The 25,119-nt window shown below is 42.2% G+C and overlaps 1 protein-coding gene across 1 annotated transcript in view; it reads left to right on the top strand.

The window, feature by feature from the left end:
• The window catches only part of PSD3 (pleckstrin and Sec7 domain containing 3), a 599,926-nt gene that overhangs the window by 543,193 nt on the left and 31,614 nt on the right, over window positions 1-25,119 (top strand). Inside the window, exon 15 of the mRNA XM_030192121.1 lies at window positions 10,128-10,271. Coding sequence (XP_030047981.1) covers window positions 10,128-10,271 — 144 coding nt within the window. The remainder of the gene's footprint in view (window positions 1-10,127; window positions 10,272-25,119) is intronic.

The raw sequence follows: 25,119 nt of genomic DNA, 5'->3' as shown, positions 1-25,119 counted from the left end.
AGATTCTAATGCTCTTTAAACCCAACACTATCGAAGCGTTTCACCGCTAGGCATCTTCAGGGGTTTAACTGCGGGAACAATGAGATAGATACCATAGGAGTAGCCCCTTCTTGGGATCGGCAGTGGAGAAAGCTGAGTAGTCAAGTCTATACAATACAGACTTGATGGAGGACAATAACAGCCATGGATGGAGGGGGGAGAGGAGAAATGCTGGCCATGGATGGAGTGGAGGGAAGACAGGAAGGAGATGCACATGGATGGAGGGGGGAGAGGAAAATGCTAGCCATGGATGGAGTGGAGGGAAGACAGGAAGGAGATGCACATGGATGGAGGGGGGAGAGGAAAATGCTGGACATGGATGGAGTGGATGGCAGGGAAGAGAGGAGGAATGTTGGAGGGAAGGAAAGACAGAGGAAGGAGATGCACACAGTTGGAGGGGAAGGGAGAGAGGAGAAATACTGGACATGGATGGAGGGGAAGGAAGACAGAGGAAGTAGATGTACGTGGATGGAGTGGAGGGGGAGAGGAGAAATGCTGGACATGGATGGGGGGAGGGAAGATAGAGGAGGAGATGCACATGGATTTAGGGGAGAGGGGAGAAATTCTGGACATGAATGGAGGCAAAGGGAGAGAGGAGAAATGCTGGACATGGATGGAGGAGAGGGAAGAAAGAGGAAGTGAGATGGACATGGATGGAGAGGGAGAGGGAAAATGTCGGACATGGATGGAAAGAGGAAGGAGATTCATACTGACAACTGCACATGGATGGATAAAATAGGCAAAAGCTGGATCCACTCTATACCTCCTCCAATCAGGTCCACAGAGGACCCAGCTTTTACCTATGGATGTAGGGCAAGAAATGAAGAAAGGAGGAAAGTAAAGAAATAAATGGAAAGGAAACCCTGTTAAGGGAACAGATAGAGAGCAGCAGAATTAGAGACTGGGACCAACATGATCAGAAAAACCAAGTCACCAGATAAAGGTAGAAAATATTTTATTTTCATTTTAGTGTTTGGAATATGTCCTATTTGAGAATTTATATATGCTATCTTATTTTGCACTGGGTATACTAGAGCTGTAACAGCTTATAGCAATTATTTATAATGAAAAAAAAATCACATTATTTTTTTCTTAAATACTGGTATAGTATTTTCAATGATACTGCTTGCATGAGCCACAGCTGGTATAAGGGGTGTGGCTACTGTGGGTGTGATTACAATAGGAGCGGAGTCATAGATGGTGACCCCCCGCCCATAATGAGTACTGGTACCTTTTTTTCCTACAAATAAAACACTGGACAGTACAGATCTTTATCTGCCAAAATATACTATGTTACTATCTCCCACCTCGAGGAGTCTGTGCTGGGACCTCTGCTTTTTATCATATTTATAAATGATCTAGAGATGGGAGTAACTAGTGAGGTAATTAAATTTGCTGACAACACAAAGTTATTCAAAATTGTTAAATCACGAGAGGATTATGAAAAATTGCAAGAGGACCTTACGAGACTGGGTGTCTAATAGGCAGATGACATTTAATGTGAGCAAGTGCAAAGTGATGCATGTGGGAAAGAGGAAACCAAATTATAGCTATGTAATGCAAGGGTCCACGTTAGGAGTCACCGACCAAGAAAGGGATCTCGACGGCGGCATTGATGATTCGTTGAAATGCTCTGCTCAGTGTACTGCGGTGGCTAAGAAAGCAAATAGAATGTTAGATATTAGGAAAGGAATGAAAAACGAAAGTGAGGATGTTATAATGCCTTTGTATCAGTCCATGGTGCGACCACACCTCAAATATTGTGTTCCATTCTGGTCACCGCATCTCCAAAAAGATGTGGAGGGGCATAATCGAACGCGAACGCCTATCTCCATGGGCGTCTATGTCCGAAAACGGGTATGTGACGAGGTGGGACAGACCGTATTTTCGAAAAAAATGGATGTTTTTCAGCTGGGCGTTTGTTTTTTTTAGCGATAATGGAAACTAAAAACGTCCTAATCTGAGCCATTTGGTCATGGGAGGGGCCACAATTCATAGTACACCCGCCCCCCTGACATGCCAGGACACCAACTGGGCACCCTAGAGGTCAGTGCGGTGGACCTCAGACAACGCTCCCACATGCATAGCTCCCTTACCATGGGTGCTGAGCACCCAACCCCCCTCTCCCAAAACCCACTACCCACAAATGTACAACACTACCATAGCTCTTAAGGGTGAAGGGTACAGTGGGTTTTGCAGACCTCCCATTTACCAGCACAAGTGTTACAGGTAGGGGGGGATGGGCCTGGGTCCACCTGGCTGAAGTGCACTGCGGTACCCACTAAAAGTGCTCCAGGGACCTGCACTGCATACACGCAGGCCTCTAGGACTTGTTGCTGCTATATAACATTGGCACACCAGTTGACACCTGAAGACTAATCTCTCCGAAAACGTCCTTTATTGGAATAAGCACACTTACGTCCTTTATTGGAATAAGCACACTTACTCACAGTTAACTGCAGATGAGAGGTTGTGCCCCCCTGGCAACGAGTCTCCCTGGTACTGAGATGAGCAGTAGGTCAGAACTGGCAGAATGCTGTACAATGCCCTCTTTCAGCCACATTCAAGGTAAGAACTACCGGTAAGTTCTGTAACGTGGCTAACACGTGAAAGGGATCTAAAACTGGCTTACAAAAATGGCCACTACCTCATGGAGTACCGGAAACAAAACAGGGCACACTCTGACCCAGTAAGCAGGGGGGAAAGCACCATGGGAGTAGAGCCTACCAACTACCAACATCGTGAGCAATTGCCACAAGCTAGTGGAATCACGGAGCCCAATACCCTACACCCACCACAATGCATTGCTGATGTGACTCTGCAGTGCCCTTAACAGAAAAGGTGTCACACTCACCCGAGACCCACATCAGAACCAGGGAAAGGCTGTCAGAGGATAGAACACATTCTGCTGTCATGGAGGTGGGTACGGCATTTGAGGCTGGCATACAGGCTGGAAAAAAAGTTTTTAAAGTGGGGGGTTTTTGGTGGGAGGGGGTTAGTGACCACTGGGGGAGTCCGGGGAGGTCATCCCCGATTCCCTCCAGTGGTCATCTGGTCAGTTGGGGCACTTTTTTGGGACCTGTTCGTGAAAAAAAAAGGGTCCAAAAAAAGTGACCCAAAATCGCGGTAAAAACGCCTTTTTTTTCGATTATCAGCTAAAGACGCCCATCTCTCCTCGGCCGATAACCACGCCCCAGTTCTGCCTTCACCACGCCTCCAACACGCCCCTGTCAACTTTACTCGTTTCCACGACGGATTGCAGTTGGAAACGCCCAAAATCGGCTTTTGATTATACCAATTTGGGCGCCCACGGGAGAAAGACACCCATCTCCCGATTTGGGTCGCAATATAGGCATTTTTCTCTTTCGATTATAAGCTGGATAGTGGAATTAGAAAAGGTACAGAGAAGGGCGACAAAAATGATTAAGGGGAATGGATGACTTCCCTATGAGGAAAGGCTGGAGCATCTAGGGCTCTTCAGCTTGGTGAAAAGACGGCTATGGGGAGATATGATAGAGGTCTATAAAATAATGTGTGGAGGGGAATGGGTAGATATGAATCATTTGTTTACTCTTTCCAAAAATACAAGGCTAGGGGGCATGTGATGAAGCTACAAAGTAGTAAATTTAATACAAGTCTGAGAAAAGGTTTCTTTACTCAACGTGTAATTAAACTCTGGAATTCATTGCCAGAGAATGTGGTAAAGGCGGTTAGCTTAGCGGGGTTTTAAAAAGGTTTGGACGGCTTCCTAAAGGAAAAGTCCATAGACCACTATTAAATTGACAAGGGGAAAATCCACTGCTTATTTCTGGGATAAGCAGCACAAAATTAATTGAACATTTTGGGGATCTTGCCAGGTACTTGTGACTTGAATTGACCTCTGTTGGAAACAGGATGCTGGGCTTGAAGGACCTTTGGTCTGTCCCAGTGTGGCAATACTCATGTACCTCCTCTAGACTGGGGATGCTGGGCTGAAGACACTCATTTCTGCATGGGCAGTACCTCTGTTTCAGCTGCTTCTCCCTTTGCTTTTATTTTTTTGTTTGCATTAAAGAATAATTGGAACTAGAGTCTTGAGTTTCCTTTGTAGATATTAAAGTGCTGGTTTAACTTCCTGGTTTTAACTCGCTGCCAATCATTGTTCAGGGCATCTTTGAGAGGTCAGTACATGAATTGGTGTGTGGTAAGCCACGTAGCCACTCTATATTGTCATTAAGAAACACAAGGTTCAGCTGTTTGGTGTCAACATGATAAAGCAGCTGGATGTAGCGTCTGAGGCCATGGGATTGTATTAGAGTGGCAAAAGGACTTTTAAAAAATGTTAAATTGGACTAGTACAAGAACTGAGCCCTTTCGCATCAAACAGTGGGATTTCTACTTTCACACAGAAGGAATGTACAGATAGAAAAGAGTTAAAACTGTGCTAAAACTGTTGCCACCAATCCTAGTTGGGAGAAGCTGGTGGCAGAGAGATTAAGGGAGCCTTGTAACATTTATTTCCCTGCATCTAGCTGCTATCTCTATTCAACTACAAAGGATAAGAGACAGGTGATGTTGGCAGAAGCCAGATCATTAGAGATGAAAGTAATTTATTTTTGTCAAGATATTAATATGCAGCTGCATCAGCACTACTGTCTCTGTGATTTTTGAAATAAAAGAGATTAGATACAGGTCAGTAACTGGAGGAGGGTCCAAGGGATCAAAATGGGACTTCAAGAGAATGTTTATACCTTCATTTACATGTATGGTTAAAAGTAGCCACCGGAAAGCAAAGGTGAGACTGGGTTTCAATGGAAACATCACCTCCTAAAGATACCACTCCCGAAGTAGTACGGAGAAAACTGCAGGGTCTAGTTCTGAATGTTGTGGTAGTAGAATGTTGAGTCAGTGTGGAGACAATGGAAGCACGTGCTTTGAATGGAATTGCAGTGGTTACAACAGTGAGCTAAGCAAGTTATTTTCAATCTCCATTGCCTCTGGCACAAATCAGAGGTGCCTACTCCAAAGAGAGATAAATAGCAAAAAGACTTCACAAATGGAAGAAGCAAAAGAAAATGATATTTGGTTTTGGCTTTATAACTGGTCAGCCAATACTATGTTCAATGCACATCTGTGTAAGCTTCCCTTTGAGGGAAGACCTTATAAAATTGGTCAAGGATTTGGGCATTATTCTTCTCTTGCGATTCTTTTCTTGCTACTTTCTCCTCTCTATCCCTTGACCTCTCTGCCACCAGCTTCTCCTATCTCAACTATTCTCACCTGGGATTGGTGGCAACTGTTTTATTAGAACAGTCTAGTTCTTGGTACTCTACATGGCCTTCTTTTGATCATGTAACTCTAGAACATATTCAATCATCATTTAAGCATCACTCTTGGTCTTCATTCCCTCGGAAAACAACTTTGTCATGCAGAAAGGCTCTGGTGTAAATCCCAGAGTACTGAAAGATACACCATTTATCTGCTTCTCCTAAAGCTTTATAAAATTTGAATTTGAATAGTAAAAGGCAATACTTCTCTTTCCTAAGTAGGCATAACATAAATTCGGCTTATAAAACATTATATTGCTCAACGTCTCCCCAGCTATCCACACATTCAGCAGATCAATTTGCAGCTGTCTTTGTTGATAAAATCACAAGATTGTGTTCCACCTCAAAGTACCTCTCAGCTTCTTTTTCTTTCTGTTCCCTATTTGACCCTTCTGGCCCCTCCTCCACTTCTACACTCTCCCATCTTGCAGCTGGTCTGTGCAGTTCTAACTGCCATTCACTTACTGGGGTGACTTTATCGAAGGCTGTTACCTCTATGAAGTCATGGACCCTTCTCTTATACACTATACTTATGTATTTTCTTATGCAAATATTTGATCTTTTTCTCTCCTATCTTCTATTATCTCATTTTGTTTGTCACAAGGCTTAGTTCCCGACAAGGAGGTTTAATAGACATGAGTGGAAGTGAGCCTATCTAGTCTACTGTACGCGAGGAAGCCAATTTGGTTAATCTCTGTTTCCAATTCCCCGCGCAGCTGTCATTGCCATACACTCAAAACAAAGCAAGCAAACTTATGAGCTGCTGCATCCACGTTGTCGTTCTTTATTGTTGGGCCATCTGTAACAAGTCTAAAACTGTTTCAGTTCAATAGGCAGTGCCTTAAAAGGTGGAGGAGAAAAGAAATAACAATTGAATATCACTAAAACAGCTTCAAAAATTATTGTAGCTGGTAGAAACAGCAATTATAAACTCTAGTTTGTGCTCATTTTTCTTCACTGTTCTTCTGTACAATACAGATGGTCAGGTTTCAGTGAGGATAGCCTGTTTCCTTATGGGTTCATCTTAACTGTTGCTGTAATCTGCCTTGGGAAGCCTGGTGTTATAAAGGTTATGGAATATATTGAAATTAAATGGAAGCAGAATTAAACTGTCCTTTCATTGGAGCACACGGAATCACACCTTCATCTGATTTGTAGACGTTTACTTTTTAGATACACAAATAGATTATTCTGTTTTGAACATGTTTCAGGAGCAAGCGGTTTTTTAAGTCAAAATAAAAATATTTTGTTTCGTGCAGATCTCTTTTGTTTAACCATAAATGGGCTATAAGCCCCTAATGCAGCCCCTTGGTTTTCTTAAATTTTGTTCTTGTGATGACTTATACTGTGCCAAATCTGAAAACTCTTATCTCTATCTGGTCGATAATAAAGGAACTCATTGTGAACACTATCCACCCTAAAAGGTTGTTTCATGACTGTACATGAGGAATTGTGATATTGAATAAATAAGTGTATATTTGTGTCCCTAGTCATGTATCCTAAATTTATATAATCCTTTCAAGAAATCCAGTTAATTGTTGAACTTATTAGTAGAACATAACCACAGGGGCATGGCATTATCATGATAATACCAGGGACCAGCTAAGGAACAGGATATTTTGAGTTAGTCTTCATTGGACCAAACTTGCTTTCCTTGTGCCATCACTATCCAGCAGGTAGGCAGTGTCTTAAAAGGTGGAGGATAAAGGATTTTTTTTTTTCATTTATATCACATTATCCCAAGCAAAGTCGGGTTCAATGTGGCTTACATTTGAAAATACAGTGAGACAGAATAATAGAATTCAGTTATATCAAGGGAACAAATAAATGGATATGTCTGAAACATTTAACAAAGTTGAGATTAGCATATATACCCAACTGAGCATTTAAAAGTTTGTCCTTTAATGATGCCACATGTTCAGAAATAATAGCTATAAGTATAGGCAGTTATTGAAAGATTATCACATGTACACACCAGAACAGGCATCCGTCACATTGCAAAAGTAAACAACAACTTCTACAGAGTACGTCCAAAATTCCAGACAGTAGATGTATAGATCAGCAGGACCCAAAGCACTCCAAAACAAGTAAAATCAGAAACAACACAGTTTATACCTAATTGTTCATACCTAATTGTTCAACCACTGTTAGGATTCACCTTGGGTTAAAAAAAATCAAACCATGTGTATGTAAGGTCTGGATAAACAAAAAGTTTAAAGCAAATGCCCATATGTAATATGTGGTAGCAATAGTGAAACAATGATGGAATATTCACATAGCAGGCAGCCCGAGCCAACAGATTTATTTTACACTGAACATAATTAACTTTGTATGAACTTGACAGCTAATATTGTGCTGAACTGGACATTGTTGGCACATTTAGACTGACTCTGGACTTCTGCATGAAGGTAGCTCTGCCCTCATTATCTAATATCTGTCTTTTAAATAATAGTAAAAACATATCCAGTGCATTTTTATAATTTTACCTCTGCAAGCCACAAAACAAAAGGAGCAAGTTCCCACATGCCATCTTTTTCTTTTGATCTAGGTACAGGAAAAAAAAAGATTTAAAATACTCCCAGGTTTCAACTTAATTCATGTTTAATGTGGGGTATAAATGTCATAAATAGAAACTTTGAATGTTGAGCACCCGAGTCTCATAACATGATGTCTGTTTTAGTGGCTGTTTACCAGGAGAAAACAAATCTCTGCACGAATATAACATGTGCTAGGATGTCCCCTATAACTAGCCCTTCCAAGTGGCATACTGATTACGATTTATAACAAATTACTACTCTACCTATGAAAAGTTATTCCGTTATTACACATCCTCTGTGTACATCCGTATGCTGCACAAGCTGGCATGTTTGAAAATATAAGTGAGATTAAATACAAATGCTACCAACAATAAAGAGCGACAGCGTGAATGTAGCAGCTCATAAGTACATAAGTATTGCCATACTGGGAAAGACCAAAGGTCCATCGAGCCCAGCATCTTGTTTCCAACAGTGGACAATCCAGGTCACAAATACCTGGCAAGATCCCAAAAAGTACAAAACATTTTACACTGCTTATCCCAGAAATAGTGGATTTTCCCCAAGTCCATTTGATAACGGTCTATGGACTTTTCCTTTAGGAAGCCGTTCAAACCTTTTTTAAACTCCACTAAGCTAACCGCCTTTACCACATTCTCTTGCTTTATTTCGAGAGTACAATGATGATGGCTTTGCAGGGAAGGGGAAACTGAGGCTGACCTAATTGGTTTCAACATTTTGATGCCACTTGGTCTCCTGTCTATTAAACCTTCTTGGATCCCAATGACTGGAAGCAAGTGAACATCTGCCCCTGCCTGAAAGACTCCAAATCTGATTCCTGTATTGTTTCTAATGATAGGCATATATCCAACTTGCCTTTTGTGGCTAAAATTGCAGAAAAACTCATGCGCTGCACCTATGACAAACCAGCTTTCATGCACAGCATTCCACCAGGTGCACATTGCTGGCTCTTAAGAATTACATTCAGGTTTAAAGGAAGTTTTGCTTATATATTTAGACCTATTTGCAGCATTTGACCTGGTTAATTATTCCAGTCTCCTATAGTGCTTGTCTGATCTACATATCTCTGGCACTGTACTGACTTAGGGCCCTGTTTACTAAGGTGCGCTAGTTTTTTTTAGCGCATGCTAAAAATTAGCACACGCTAACCATGTAGATGCCCATAGGAATATTCTGGGCAGCACGGTTAGCGCTTGCTAATGCAACACACCTCTAGCATGGCTTAGTAAACAGGGCCCTTTGTTTACGTTCTTTGTTTTTTTTTCTCTCTCGTTTATTCTTCACCTCCTGCACTACATCCATTTCTGTCACTGGTCTTTTCTTTTTAGCTTTCTTCCATTTTTCTCTGTCCATTCAGATTTCATTCATTCTTACTGTCCAGTATCTCCCCTTTTTTCCTCTATCTACAACTTTTTATCACTTTTTCTTTTTACTTTATCTACAGCTTTCCATCTCCTCCCTCTCCCTGGCCTATCCATTCCTCTTCCTTGTATTCCTCAGTTTTTCACTAATTCTTTCCTCTCCTCTCCCCCCCCCCCCAAATCATCTAGTATGTCCTATTTCTCTTCCCTTTTCTTTCTACTATTCAGCATTTTATTTCACCTCCCATCCAGCACTTCCCCTCTCTCTCTCTCTCTCTCTCTCCTCTCCTTCCATCTAACTTCTCTTTTTCTGTTCATTCTTCATCATCCAGCATCTCCTCTTTTTGTGTTCGTTCTCTCTCTCTCTCTCTCTCTCTCTCCATAGCACCCAGTAATCTCTTCCCTCCCCCTCCTCATACTGGCACCTCTTTTAGTCCACTACATTCCTGGGTCTGCATCCACAAAAATAGAAGACACACTGGGCTATTGCTGTCTATGTGCTGCTGCTAGCTCTGCTGGTCCACCTCTTCTTTTGTAGATTTTCTGTTTTGTTGGGGCGGTATGCATAGAACAATTGCCCCACATGTCTATTCTGTTTTTTTGTGGCTGCAGACCTAGAAAGGCAGTGGGCCAGACAAAGGTGGCAGGAGAGGGGAATGTTGCAGTTGGGGAGGTTTTGCTCCCCCAAGCCTCTTCTAGATAGCTCAGTGATAGGTGTTCTATATAACTGCAAGGTTGTTTATAAATACATAATGTAATGTATAACTTTATTTCTCAATGTCAGCTGATCATTAGGTGTAAGATATTGCAATTGAATTAAACGTATTTGATTTTGACAATAAACTTTTTTTTATTGGTCCCTAAAGGAAGAACAGCTGAAGTCACATGAAGCAAAGTTCAAGCAGATCTCCACTGAGCTAGCTGAACATCGTTCTTACCCCCCAGACAAGAAAGTTAAAGCTAAGGAAATCGATGAATACAATCTGAAAGACCACTACCTGGAATTTGAGGTATGTGCTCAGATCACCTACACTACTTATTGGTACTTTCCCTCTTCTGTTAAGAAACTCATGCTGTGCTTTGTGCAGGTCATTGTGCCAGGACAGTCTGTTCCTTGGTGACTTTGTCCGTCACTATCACATAAAATTAGAAAACAAAATACTAGAACTTTCACTGGAAAATATATTGTTAATTTTGCATTTATCTATTCACTGACTTGCTTGCACTCCCTCCAACCACAGTCATTCAAGAATATGTGCCTTTGTTCTAAGCTCTTACAGCATGCATACTTGAACTTGTTTTACAATAACAGATTTAATTTAGAATGATCCATGTAATGCAGCATAGTTATCAACAATCTGAGAGCACTGTACTGTGCATCTAGAGGTCTTTGTTCCATTCTTCTTTCCAGCTCAAAAGTGAACTTCATTGAGTCACTTAATCTCTCTTTGATGAAACTTGAACTGTAAGCTTTGTAGGGTAGGTAGCCAGACCTCCCACTCCAAGCAAGCAATGCTCTCATTAGCATAACATAGGACACAGTAAACATAGCAACCATTGGGCATAATCGTCCCAGTGGCTGTGAATCAGCTGGCTGTAGAGCACAAGGACACTGCTCCTTGACATCTTCATCCAAGCTCAACCATCTCTGTTCCATCGTTGCGCCCTATTTTCAGGTGACCGCTGCTCCAAGACGCTCTGGTTCCTACCAAGGATCCTCCTAGACTACACCTTCTTTTCCTAAGGCATCCCAGTTTTTGAATCTTGTAGAAGCATAGAAACATAACAGCAGATAAGGGCCAAATGGCCCATCCAGTCTTCCCATCCTCGGTTACCACTAACTCACAGTAACAGCTTTTTCAGGTACATCAGAAGCAGAAAACCTCTGAGGAAATCTGTGGGATTGCTAGATCACAAAGGAGCAAAAGGGGCACTCAGGGAGAACAGGACCATAGTGGAGAAACTGAATTAATTCTTTGTTTCGGTCTGTTCTGGAAATGGTTTTCAAGGGTGCTGAGGCGGAGGAACTGAAAGAAATCTTAGTGAACCTGGAAGATGTACTATGCCAAATCGACAAATTAAAGAGTAGTAAATCACCTGGACCAGATGGCATACATCCAAGGATACTCAAAGAACTTGAGCATGAAATTGCTGATCTTCTGTTATGAAACCTGTTCGTAGTACCTGAAGATTAGAGGGTGGCCAATGTGACGCCCATTTTTTAAAAGGGTTCTAGGTGTGATCCAGGAAATTATAGACCAGTAAGCCTGACATCAGTGCTGGGGAAAATAGTGGAATCTATTATAAAGAATAAAATTACAACACATAGACAAACATGGTTTAATGGTACAGAGTCAGCATGGGTTCAGCCAAGGGAGTCTGGCCTCACCAATTTGCTTCAATTTCTTCGAAGGTGTGAATAAACGTGGATGAAGGTGAGCTGGTTGATAATAGTTTATCTAGATTTTCAGAAAGCTTTTGATAAAATTCCTCATGAGAGACTCGTGAGAAAATTAGAGAGTCATAGGATAGGACACAATGTTCTGGTGTGGATTAGGAATTGGTCATTGGACAGAAAACAGGGTAAGGTTAAATGGTCATTTCTCTCAATTGAGGAAGGTGAACAGTGGAATGCCACAGGGATCTTTATTGGGACCGGTGCTATTTAACACATTTATAAACAATATGAAAATCGGAATGACAATTGAGGTGATTAAATGTGCAGATTTGCAGATGACACATAACTATTCAAGGTTTTTAAAACACATGTGGACTGTGAAATATTGCAGGAAGACTTTAGGAAACTGGAAGACTGGGCATCCAAATGGCAGATGAAATTTAATGTGGACAAATGCAAGGCGATGCACATTGGAAAGAATAATCCATATCATAAGTTACCTGATGCTAGGGTCCACCTTGTGGGTCAGCAACCAAGAAAAAGATCTAGGTATCGTCACAAATGATACACTGAAATCTTCTGCTCAATGTGTGGCAGCAGCCAAAAAAGCAAACAGTATGCTAGGAATTATAAAGAAAGGGATGGTGAATAGGACCAAAATACTTTAATGCCGTATCTCAAAAAAAATATAGCAGAATTAGAAAAGGTTCAAAGAAGAGCGACGAAAATGATAAAGTGAATGGAACTCCTCTCATATGAGGAAAGGCTAAAGAGGTTAGGGCTCTTCAGCTTGGAAAACAGACGGATGAGGGCAGGTATGATTAAGGTCTACAAAATCCTGAATGGTGTAGAATGAGTAGAAGTAAATCAATTTTTTACTTGTTCCAAAAGTACAAAGACTAGGGGACACTCCAGGAAGTTACATGGAAATACTTTTAAAACAAATAGGAGGAAATATTTTTTCACTCAATGAATATTTAAGCTCTGGAACTCTTTGCCGGAGGATGTGGTAACCACGGTTAGCGTATCTAGGTTTAAAAAAAGGTTTGGACAAGTTCCTGGAGAAAAAGTCCATAGTCTACTATTTGAGACAGACAAGGGGAAGCAACTGCTCACCCTGGGATTAGTAGCATGGAGTATTGCAATGATTTGGGTTTCTGCCAGGTACTTGTGACCTGGATTGGCCACTGTTGGAAACAGAATACTGGGCTAGATGGACCATTGGTCTGACCCAGTATTGCTACTCTTATGTTCTTATGTATCAGCTCTCCTTTCTCTCTTTCCAGGTCCTACGCCTATTCTGATCTTCATTCCATTTTTCTCTTTGGCCTTGCAACTGGTCCTTAGTCTCTGCCAGTTGGTTTTGTAAGGAATCCTTTTTGAAGGACTCCTTTTCCTCATGTAGGTTACAGTCATATGCAGTCATCTGCTGTAACTCCTCTGTCAGGATTGCAATCTATTGGTTGGCTTCTTTCAACTCCGTCTCCTCCTCTTGATGTGGGTTCTGACCCTCTACTGGATGACCTCAGAGGAGTTATTTCTCCTATAGTCTATTCACAGTAGTAGATAACCAATCCAGGTCCTCAATTTCCTCTGTACCACCACATTTGGCTTCATTCAAGCACTTGGGCTGCTCTCAAGATGAGTAGTTAAGCTCTACAAGTTGCTCTTGGCAGGTCCCTTCTCCTTCTGGAGACTTCTAGCTTTTAAATTGCAAGGCACTGTGCTTCTCAGGCAGATTCTCCATATGCAGGCTGGCTTCCTTCATCTGTACAGCAACTTGTCTTACTTCTGGCTTTTTGGCCTTGTCAAGGCACTTAACCTCCTGAAGCCCTTTGACCGTAAGCAGGTCACTTAACTTGCTCCCTACTACCACTACTACTATTACTGATCATTTCTATAGCACTACCAGATGTGCACAGCACTGTACACATTATATGCAGGTGCTTTCTGTGTCCCTAGTGGGCTCATAATCAGTTTTTGTACCTGGGGCAGTGGGAGGTTTAAGTGACTTACACAGGGTCACAAGGAGCTGCAGTGGGAGTTGAACCCAGTTCCCCAGGATCTCAGTCCTCTGCACTAACCATTAAGTCTCCCTCTTGGAGACTGTTTTGGCTGTCTTCCTCCTTTGATGCCTTCTTGGCAGCCCCAAGTGGCTTCTTCTCAGTCACTCCTTGTGACTACTTCGTGGCCCTCTTTTCTTTTCCTCAGCCATGTCCCACTTCCAGGGGGGTCAGTAATTTTCCTGATTCACAGAGCAGGCTTCGTGCCGTCTCACTCACTGATTCCCATTTTGGAATCTTGCTTCCTTTAAATTTCTGTGTGCACAGCCTCTGGCCTCCTACCAGTTTGTGCTGGAGCACTGACGTGAAACAGCTACTCCACTCTCGATTTCCAGCTGTTCCAGTTGCAGCTTACGATACAGCAGCTTCTGGATGTAGTCACAGCTTTGGAGTCTCTCACTTCCTCTAGCCTGCTTTGCATTCTACTACTACTACTACTATTTAGCATTTCTATAGCGCTACAAGGCTAGCCTTTCCTCAGGACAAACAGCTCTAGCTCCAATCACAGAGCTGGTGGTGGGAGGCGAGGCTGGTGGTTGGGAGGCGGGGATAGTGCTGGCCAGACTTATACGGTCTGTGCCAGAGCCGGTGGTAGGAGGCGGGGCTGGAGGTTGGGAGGCGGAGATAGTGCTGGCCAGACTTATACGGTCTGTGCCAGAGCCGGTGGTGGGAGGCGGGGATAGTGCTGGCCAGACTTATACGGTCTGTGCCAGAGCCGGTGGTGGGAGGCGGGGATAGTGCTGGCCAGACTTATACGGTCTGTGCCATAGCCGGTGGTGGGAGGCAGGGCTGGTGATTGGGAGGCGGGGATAGTGCTGGGCAGACTTGTACGGTCTGTGCCCTGAAAATGACAGTTACAAATCAAGGTAAGATATACACAAAAAGTAGCACATATGAGTTTGTCTTGTTGGGTAGACTGGATGGACTGTGCAGGTCCTTTTGTGCCGTCATCTACTATGTTACTATGTTACTCCGGAGCTTTTCCAGAGTGCTCCAGCAACAACTGCAGTTCTTAGTTTTCACTTATCACTCTGATCACTACTTGCTTTAAGAACTGCTTCTTAGTTAATTTCACTAGCCATTCCCACTCTTCACTAGCCATCCCACTCTTTGCTTAATGGGGCAGCCTCAAGGATTGCTACTCACTTCTGTCTTTTTAAACTTGCCAGCCCCTCTGGCTACATGTGGCTTGCACTACAACCACAACACTCTCTATACTGAATTTTCTGACTACTCCAGGCCAGAGTTTCCTTGTTGCTCTGGCAGCAGTTCCCAGCAATGCAAACACCAGACAGAAAAAAAAAAAAAAAAAACACTTCCTGCCTGTTGGCAATGCCTATATTTTTTCAGGTGCCTCTCTCAGGCAGATCTAAACTCCTTAGCCCCTGTACAAAACTCTACACTACTATGCTGGACCCCAACCACCTTGGATGTAAGTGAATTTTCTGTTAGAGAAGTATTTATCCCACCACCAGAAACATTTCGGGATAAAATGATCAAGGGTGTGGCTTGGTTGGAGCCATCACAAAGTCATACACAAAGGGTTTGCAAGCAAAAGGAAGTACTTTATTGCTGTAATTCAGCATGTGGTTGGGCACACCTGTTACTTCACAAGCTTTAATTTAATACTAATAAAGTCTCTCTCATATATATGAGGTATAGTCCCAGTCAATACTCATGGATCTGGCCCAAACATTGTGGCCACTAACGCCATCTCAGGACCCTTTTGGACACACCAAATTCATATGATTCAGGAATATTCTACAAGATCTTCTCCTATTTTGGCTGTCTTCTGTCAACATATTTTCAATTCCTGGAGGCTAAGAATTAAACAGTTTCCTACCCCAGGGAAACCACTTGGCTCTGGCTACTTCTGTTCCCTGGCACTTGCCTTGGGGCCTTCCTGAGCTGTTCTACCTCAGGACACTTAACCCTGCCTGAACCCCCCCCCCCCCCCCCCCGACTCAGGGGGTGTAACTCCACCTACCCTAAGGAGGCGCCGTCTTGGTGAAGGAGTGATCCTATGGAACCTGGCCATATACCACCCACTCCTTCACAGGGGCAGTGATAAGAATCAGCCTGGAGAAAGACTCTGGAGCAGTGTCAGAAAACGTTTTTGTTTGGAAAGGATGGCAGATACCTGGAAGGCCCTCCAGGAGAGAAGTTGGTGGAGACACAAATACAAAAAGAATTTGAAAAAGAGTGAGATATCTGTGGCATTTTTGAGTAGAACGATGAAAGCCAAGCATTGAGGACTACAGTTCAAAACAGCAGTGAAATAATGACTCTCTGCTTTTTAATGTTTATCAGACAAATTTGCTATACTGCTATTTCTGAGGTTCAGATCAAAGCAGTTTACAAGAGTTCTAATAAAATCAAAGAAAGGAAAACCATAACATTGAAAAGAAAGAACTTATTCATACCAAGTAACCTAAGATAAAACCATAACAAGAAGGAATTTGGGGGGGGGGGGGGGAGTAAAACTATCCAGTCTTCCAGGCAGCCCAAGGCTTAAACCCAAGTCATAGCATATGTTAAATCAAAATAGTGGGTTTCAAGTAAATTCTTAAATTTAGTAAATGAGAGTTCTTAATAAGGCATGAAACACTAGTTACAACCCAAAAGGAAGGCAGGTATTCGATAATATGCAGTAAGCTGTACCAGAAATGACCTGACAGTAGTAAGAACGAACTTCCTATCCAATCCAAGTGTGACAGAGGTAAAACGTATTTCTGCCTAATTCAGCATATTTTAAATTTGAGATGGGTGGAAATAAGCAAAATCACTGTAGCTCAGTCAAGGAAAAATTATTGGCCATGGATAGAGTGCACAAAGCAGAGTCACAAGCTAGAATTTTGAAGCACCTCAAAATTTCTGGCTCAACACTCAAGGTTGGCTTGAAAATGAAGCTAAACTATGTGACTTCATTAAAAAAAAACATTGACACTCCATAAGGACTTGAACAAAAACATGTGCATTTTGCAGCCAAGCCCGAGCTTGATAAAGCACTGTGCATGTGGGGTTACACAAGAGCGAGATAAGAGAGCGTATCTTAGTGGACCAATACAGCAAACATAAGCTGAAAAATTTGTTGATTGGGCATGAATTTTCTGCTAGTAGAGGGTGCATAAATAGGTTCAAGAAATACCATGGAATTTTACAAGTGTTGATTGTGGGGGAAAACTGATTGGTGAACAAATCTGCTGCCAATGTGTTCCTCAGCAACTTAAAAGCCGTCCATAAAAATGGAGGTTATACAGAAGAGCAAGTGTATAATTGTGATGAAACGGCTTTGTTTACAAAACTGTTAACCAGATAAAACGGCGTTTAAACGTGAGCCCAGTAAAACAGCTGACTATAAGAAAATTAAAGATCAGGTCACTCTGATTTTCTGCATGAATAAAACTGGCAGTCACAAGCTACCTCCGCCACTGTTGGCCGATTTGAAAATCCAGGATACTTCAGTCAACTAAAAAAAAATAGCCTGTAATTTATAAAAGCAGCAAAAATGCATGAATGACCAGTGTCTTGTTTGATGAAACCAGTCATTTGTTCCATCTGTTTGAAAGCATTTGTGTTCAAAGAAGCTTAAGAAAAAGGCACTCCTGTTGCTCCATAACTGCCCCGCATACTCTCCAGTGGACTCTTTGATCTCTAGAGATGTGAAAATTTGAGTTCTTTACCTTCCCTTGAGCACCACATCCAAAATCCAACCGCTAGAGCAAAGCATGTCTATAATTATTTGTATGCCATATTACTTCCTTTTAGTTTCATACATACTATCTCTCTCATACAAGTGTCACAACCCATAGACATATAATACATTTTTCACATATGCATTTTCTGCTGTACAAAATAATTTTGCATACCAGAATCTTTTATAGCATTTATTCGTTATAACCCATTGTTTATTTATACCTGCTACAATTGATATGTTGTGCTTTTTATATGGATATTAACCCAGGAGATATATACGGTTGCACTAACAGAAGATTGTCTTCACAAAGAATTAAATAACTGTATATGTTTTTTTTCTCATTGTTCATCTTCATAGTTATATCTGGGACTTTATTTTTTGTCTTTTATTGTAACATTGCTAAGGCTAATTTACAGTTACTGTACAACATTTTACACACTAAAACGTGCTTTTATAATGATCACTAGTAAAAAAGGCCCGTTTGTGACACAAATGAAACGGGCACTAGCAAGGTTTTCCTCGGAGTGTGTATGTTTGAGAGAGTGTGTATGTTTGAGAGAGTGTGTGTGAGTGACTGTGTGAGAGAAAGAGAGGGAATGTGCGAGTATGTGTGTGTATGACAGAGAGAGAGTGAGACTGGGTGCGAGTGTGTCTGTGAGAGAGAGTGTGTGATTCTCCTCTCTCCCCTGCCCCCCCTCCAGCCATCCAGTGATTCTCCTCTCTCCCCTGCCCTCCCTCCAGCCATCCAGTGATTCTCCTCTCTCCCCTGCCCCCCCTCCAGCCATCCAGTGATTCTCCTCTCTCCCCTGCCCTCCCTCCAGCCATCCAGTGATTCTCCTCTCTCCCCTGCCCCCCCCCCTCCAGCCACCCAGTGATTCTCCTCTCTCCCCTGCCCCCCTCCAGCCTTTTTTGTAATAGTTCATATCATTTTTCCATACACATCTATCATTTCCTTCCCTATATTTTATGTTCTATCTCACATTTTATTAGTCCTAGTTTATGTTCTGCAAACGGTAATCATTCATCATTTTCTGCACTATCCCAAGTCTCCCGTCGACATCACTGATGTCATATATTCACCCCGCCCCCTCTTTTGCCTCCCTTTTTTCATTTAAATATCCTGACTCAGATCTAGTTTCCTCATTGCTGACACAGCGATATTTTTGTGGACATGATTCTCCTTTCAGGTATTCTTATATGTATTTCTTCCCTTCTTCCACAGTGCCACGGTGTTCACACCACGCCCGTCTTTTTCCGTTTCTTCATTCACACGCCGTATTTCTCAGCTGTTCCTCTCGCACATCACTTTGTTCTCCGCATTCACGTCCACACCCAGCTTCAGCTTTTATTTGTCCACGTTTCTCTCCTACACCGTTATTCCACTTCACCGCTTTGCCTGTGCTGCTCGTTTACATTTTAATGTCTCCATTTGCACTGCTCACTTGCCACTTTTGTTTCTCTGCCTTTAAATTTGCACTTCCTCTATGGCATATAATTTCATGGCTCCTTGCTGCTCTCCACTGTCATGCACAGCTCAGCATGCACGCCCACTGAACGGTAGAGCCAATCGCCGCCGTGCGCCCGCCCTCCCTCCCATCTGTGGTTGGTCAGTGCTGCGTTGACGTCAATTCAGGAGATGGATACTGCCTTAGAAAGAGCGCGTATGCTTCTAGGCTTCACTTTCTCAGCTTCAGAACGTTGGAGGTGCGTTTTATTATATAGGATAGTTATTATTTACATACACAATATGGTTCAAACATGGAAGCATTGGTCTTTTTTGTATTTGTCAAAGATCAGTTTATATACATTGTACAATTTCTAATACATGGATTTTTATCGGTATAACAGAGTGTGGTTTAAATTTAAACGCATTGGTTTTTCTTGTATTTGTCCAAATTCATTTATATACATTATAGAATCACTAATACGTACTCTATTGTTTAGTCATGGATTTCATGTATATATCAAAGTGTGGTTCTAATACGATTGTATTTGTTTCTTTTACACTTACCTTTTGGTCTTTGTCTCTTTTTCTTATGCAGATTATTTAGAATTTTTTATGCACTATTCATGTACATATCAACAGTCACGGACATTATTTGCATATCAAAGTATGCTTCAAATGCAAATGCATTTATTTATTTATTTTTTGCATCTGCTAATGTCAGTATTTGTTACTCTTTTCCTTTTGCCTTCTGTTCCAACACATTACGGATTTTATTCCAGCACTTTATGTATATACTCCTATCCCTTTTCCTGTTTATTTACTGCTGACATTGCTCTGTCTATTGGTTAGAAGTATACATGTGGGTATTACTGGCGCTGATTCCAGCAATTATTTTTAATGCAATTTTCCCGCTATCAATCCTTTTCATATGTATTTTTTTGCCACCAACTTAATTCACATTCATTACACTTGTAAAGGGTATAACTTGTAAAGATTTTAATGTTGGCAGTATGGGTCCTTAGTATGCATGTGCGTGCCTTGGTGCCTTTTTCAGTGTTTTATATATCACTAGCAAAAAAGGCCCGTTTCTGACAGAAATGAAACGGGCGCTAGCAAGGTTTTCCTTGGAGTGTGTATGTTTGAGAGAGTGTTTGTGAGATTGACTGTGTGAGAAAGAGTGAATATGCGAGTGTGTTGTGTGTGAAAGAGAGAGAGTGAGACTGGGTGCGAGTGTGTCCGTGAGAGAGAGAGAGAGAGTGTGTGTGTGAGAATCAGAGTGTGTGCCAGGGGCCCCTCCCTCCATCCCTCTGAGTTCCAGGGTCATCCCCCTCCCTCCGAGTTCCAGGGTCATCTCCCCCTCCGAGTTCCAGGGTCATCCCCCCCTCCCTCCGAGTTCCAGGGTCCCTTCCAGTTTCAGGGTCCCCCCCTCCCTCAGAGTTTCAGGGTCCCCACCCTCCCAGTTCAAGGGTCCCTCCCCCTCCCTCCCAGTTCCACGGTCCTGTCCCCTCCCTGCTTGATGGGGGGGGGTTGCTGTTTGCTGTCAACCTAAGGAGACACTGCTTCTGGCGTCCAGCAGCTAAGTCCTGTCCTGACCCACAGGCAGCTGGAGCTCCCTCATACTCTTTCAGTGACACACATTGACAGGCAACGGCGGGGCTGACGCAGCCACGGGCACTTACCTGGATAAACTTTGTATTGTTGACAAATGATCTGAAAATACAGAGTTTAAAATTGCTGTTTCTACCAGGTAGAATAATTTTTAAAGCTGTTTTAGTGATATTTAATTTAGATTTCAAGATATTCATATGTACAAATGGGTAGCTTTTAAATAAATTAAAAAGTGTGCAGTAAGAAACCAAAAACAAAAAACCTTTTGTCTTTTACCTGTTAAGGCGCAGTTTATCCAGTAGAAACAGCTTTAGACGTGTTTCAGATGGAAGAAGGAAAAAAACGACAATGTGGATTAGCAGCTCCTAGGTGTGCTTGGTTTTGAGTGTATGGGAATGATGGCTGTGTTGGGGAGTGGAAACAGAGATTAACCAATGGGCTTCCTTGCTTACATTGTAGTTGATTGGGTCACTTCCACTCGTGTGTAGTAATCGTCCTGCTGCATGGCCAGAGTCGGAGAGGAGAGGGGGTGCGGCGGAACGGTGAGCGAGCGGCTGCGGGAGGGTGGGTGAGGGGGACTGTGGGCGGGGGGGATGGGGTGCAGCGGCAATTTTGTTTGGTTTTGAGTGTATGTGAATGACGGCTGCTTTGTGGAGTGGAAACAGGGATTAACCAATGGGCTTCCTTGATTAGTTGAGTGTCAGTGCCCCGTCATCACGTTTGACACGAGGGCGGGGCAGACACTCATGGGCAACCGGATATCTATACCACTTCAAGTTTCCGGCTTGAGGCTTCATTAGAGCGTTGGAGGTGCGTTTTATATAGAGAGATCACTCCATCAAGCAGTGAGCAGAGCTGCGCTTATAGAAGACTTTCTCACAGTCTTTCTCAAGGTAGTTGATTTATATTTTACTCATTCTTGCTGTTTTGCTGTATTATTAGGCATATTTTCAAAGCACTTAGCCTCCCAAAGTTCCATAGAAACCTATGGAACTTAGCCTCCCAAAGTGCTTTGAAAATATGCCTCTATGTGGACTTAGATCCTTTTCCCCCTACTATTCAATTATACTTATTCTGTTCGCTAAGATTACTGTATATCACAAACTCATTTTATCCAGTTGGCACTGAACTTATTACTCATGCTTTTATTTCAAATATTGCTAATTCTGCACTTTGTGAGGTTATTCAATTTCACGTTTTTCCCACATTTTAGACTTTGTTCCACATGTTAATTATCTCTGTCACATCTTTTAAGCATTTATTTTTGGTTTTTCATATTGTACACTTCACTATGTTACCACACATCTTTGTTTCATAGGCACAGCTGAGTTTATATGTATGGCTTACTCCATGTGTTATATCGATGGACATATGTTTGTGTTCTGTTCACTCTCACATTTAGTTTTGGTTCTTTGTACCTTACAGCATTTTACAGCATATCTTTATTCCGCAGTCACAGCTGTGTTATACATAAGTACTGCCAAACTGGGACAGACCGAAAGTCCATCAAGCCCAGCATCCTGTTTCCAACAGTGGTCAATCCAGGTCACAGGTACCTGGCAAGATCCCAAAACAGTACAATACATTTTATGCTGCTTATTCTAGAAATAAACAGTGGATTTTGCCCAAGTCCATTTTAATAATGGTCTATGGACTTTTCCTTTAGGAAGCCATCCAAACCTTTTTTTTTTTTTTGATCTTGCCTTCTCTTCTGTTTAATTTCTTTTATTGGTGTTCAGTACAGAAATACATAAGAGCTCACAACATGGCAACAGACAGCAATAAGAAGCAAAACCAGAGCTCAGCCTAATAAGTAACAAACCCCGCTAAGGTAACTGCTTTTACTACATTCTCTGGCAACGAATTCCAGAGTTTAATTACACGTTGAGTGAAGAAATATTTTCTCCGATTAGTATTAAATTGACTGCTTTGTAGCTGCATTGCATTCCCCCTAGTCCTAGTATTTTTGGAAAGAGTAAATAAGCGATTCACGTCTACCCGTTCCACTCCATTCATTATTTTATAGACATCTATCATATTTCCCCTCAGCCATCTTTTCTACAAACTGAAGAGCCCTATCCGCTTTAGCCTTTCCTCATAAGGAGGTCGTACCATCCCATTTATCGTTTTCATCATCATTCTCTGTACCTTTTCTAATTCCACTATATCTTTTTTGAGATGCAGTGATCAGAAATGAACACAATATTTGAGGTGCAGTCGCACAATGGAGAGATATAAAGGCATTATAACATCATCATTTTTGTTTTCCATTCTTTTCCTAATAATACTTAACATTCATAGTAACATAGTAACATAGTAGATGACGGCAGAAAAAGACCTGCACGGTCCATCTAGTCTGCCCACGATAAACTCATATGTGTATACCTTACCTTGATTTGTACCTGTCTTTTTCAGGGCACAGACCGTATAAGTCTGTACAGCAGTATTCCCGCCTCCCAACCACCAGTCCCGCCTCCCATCACCGGCTCCGGCACAGACCCCGTATAAGTCTGCCCTCCCCCATCCTAGCCTCTCAACCACCAACCCCTCTTCCCCCCACCACCCAATTTCAGCTAAGCTTCTGTGGATCCATTCCTTCTGCACAGGATTCCTTTATGCCTGTCCCACGCATGCTTGAATTCCGTTACTGTTTTCATCTCCACCACCTCCCGCGGGAGGGCATTCCAAGCGTTCACCACCCTCTCTGTGAAGAAATACTTCCTGACATCTTTCCTGAGTCTGCCCCCCTTCAATCTCATTTCATGTCCTCTCGTTCTACCGCCTTCCCATCTCCGGAAATTCTATTTGCTTTCTTAGCTGCCGCCGCACACTGAGCAGAGGGTTTCAACATACCATCAACGATGACGTCTAGATCCCTTTCCCGATCGGTGACTCCTAATGTGGAACCTTGTATTACATAACTATAATTCGGGTTCCTCTTTCCCACATGCATCACTTTGCACTTGCGCACATTAAACATCTTCTGCCATTTAGATGCCCAGTCTCCCTGTCTCGTAGGTCCTCTTGTAATTTTTCACAATCCTCTTGCAATTAAACAACTTTGAATAAATTTGTTTCATCAGCAAATTTAATTACCTGAATAGTTACTCCCATTTTTGCTGTGCCTCCGTTCCCTATGGCTGCCTGCTGCTATTGCAGGGAGCTCCTCTAGACTTTGCTCACTAACACGGTCTGCCTGTGCAGTGCACACATCGATCTGGCACGGCCGGGTTTCCGAATCTCGTCTTTTCCCGTGAGCCTCCAGGACCCAAGGGATTAAATTGAGAGCGGGAGATGGCATGGCGTCGAAGGGTTGAGGCCACGGACTCGGAGATAGATCTATGTTTCTCCTCCCCCGCAGCATAGCCATAATCCCCGTGCACTCGGGGCAGGGCAGAGGGGCCTGTGGGCTGCTGCATCCACGTCGTCATTGTTTATTGTTGGTGACATTTTTATTTGATCTCGCTTGTGTTTTTAGGCATGCTGGCTTGTGAGGTATGCGGATGTACACAGAGGAAGTATAATAACGGAATAACTTTTCATGGGTAGAGTTGTGATTTATTGTGAGTCGTGATCAGTGTGTCATATTGAGAGGCTGCTTGTGGGGACACCCTAGCACGTGTTGTATTCATGTAGAGATTTCTTTTTTCTCCTTGTGAAGGGCCACTAAAGCAGATATTATAAGAATCAGGTGCTTGACATTCAGAGTTTCTATCAATCTATCTATTTACTTATTTTATGACATTTTTATGTATGTAACAATCATAGATTCCAGTATTAAGATTGAGAGTAATCATCTTGCGAGCAGGGTGGTATAAACCAAGACATGCACTAAGGGACATGAATTGGGTTGAAACCTGGGAGCACTTGAAGTCTTTTTTTTTTTTTTCCTGTGTCTGGGTCAAGAGAGGGGGATGGTTTGTGGGAACTTGCTCCTTTTGTTTTGTGGGGTGCGGAGGTATATTATAAAGGTGCACTTAATATTGTTGCTGCTATTTAAGAGAGAGATAGATATTGGGTGATGGGGCAGAGCTACCATCATACAGAAGTCAAGGATCAGTCTGTGTGTGCCAACATTTTCCAATTCTGTGGTATATATTTATTTCTTATTCAAAGTCTCTTTGGTTGTGAAAGGTAGGGGGTGGGGAGAGAATCTTTGTCTCCCAGCTCTGTGTAGTATATAGATGAAGCTCTGTGTATGTATATAGATGAGTCCCAGGAGTAATGGCAAAGGGAAAGCAGCAGTAAAACAGCTGGAGCTGAATGACATTTATGTTTTACAAATGGTGATGTATAGCTTGATGGGTTGTCCTTGTAAGACCGGAGTAAATAATTTCTTAGTTTTTTCTTAAAATTAACCAAGGAGGAACAACCCTATTATTCTGTCTCATTGTATTTCCAATTTTGGCACAGTATAAGTCAGCACAAGGGCAAAATATAAGAAAACCAATGAACTGCATTAGGGGCTTATAGCCCATGTAGTTATGTTTAAACAAATGAGAGATCTGCATGAAAGAAAATATTTGGTTTTATTATTTTGACTTATGAAAAAACTTGTCTCTGAAACATCCTTTAAACAGAATATTCCATTTGTCCAAAAGAGATGAGGTGAATATGGAGATTCCTTGTGAAATGAGAGTTTCAT

This window comes from Microcaecilia unicolor, chromosome 2 (assembly GCF_901765095.1).
Source record: "Microcaecilia unicolor chromosome 2, aMicUni1.1, whole genome shotgun sequence".
NCBI lineage: Eukaryota > Metazoa > Chordata > Amphibia > Gymnophiona > Siphonopidae > Microcaecilia > Microcaecilia unicolor.
This window is presented reverse-complemented; position numbering and strand designations above follow the sequence as displayed.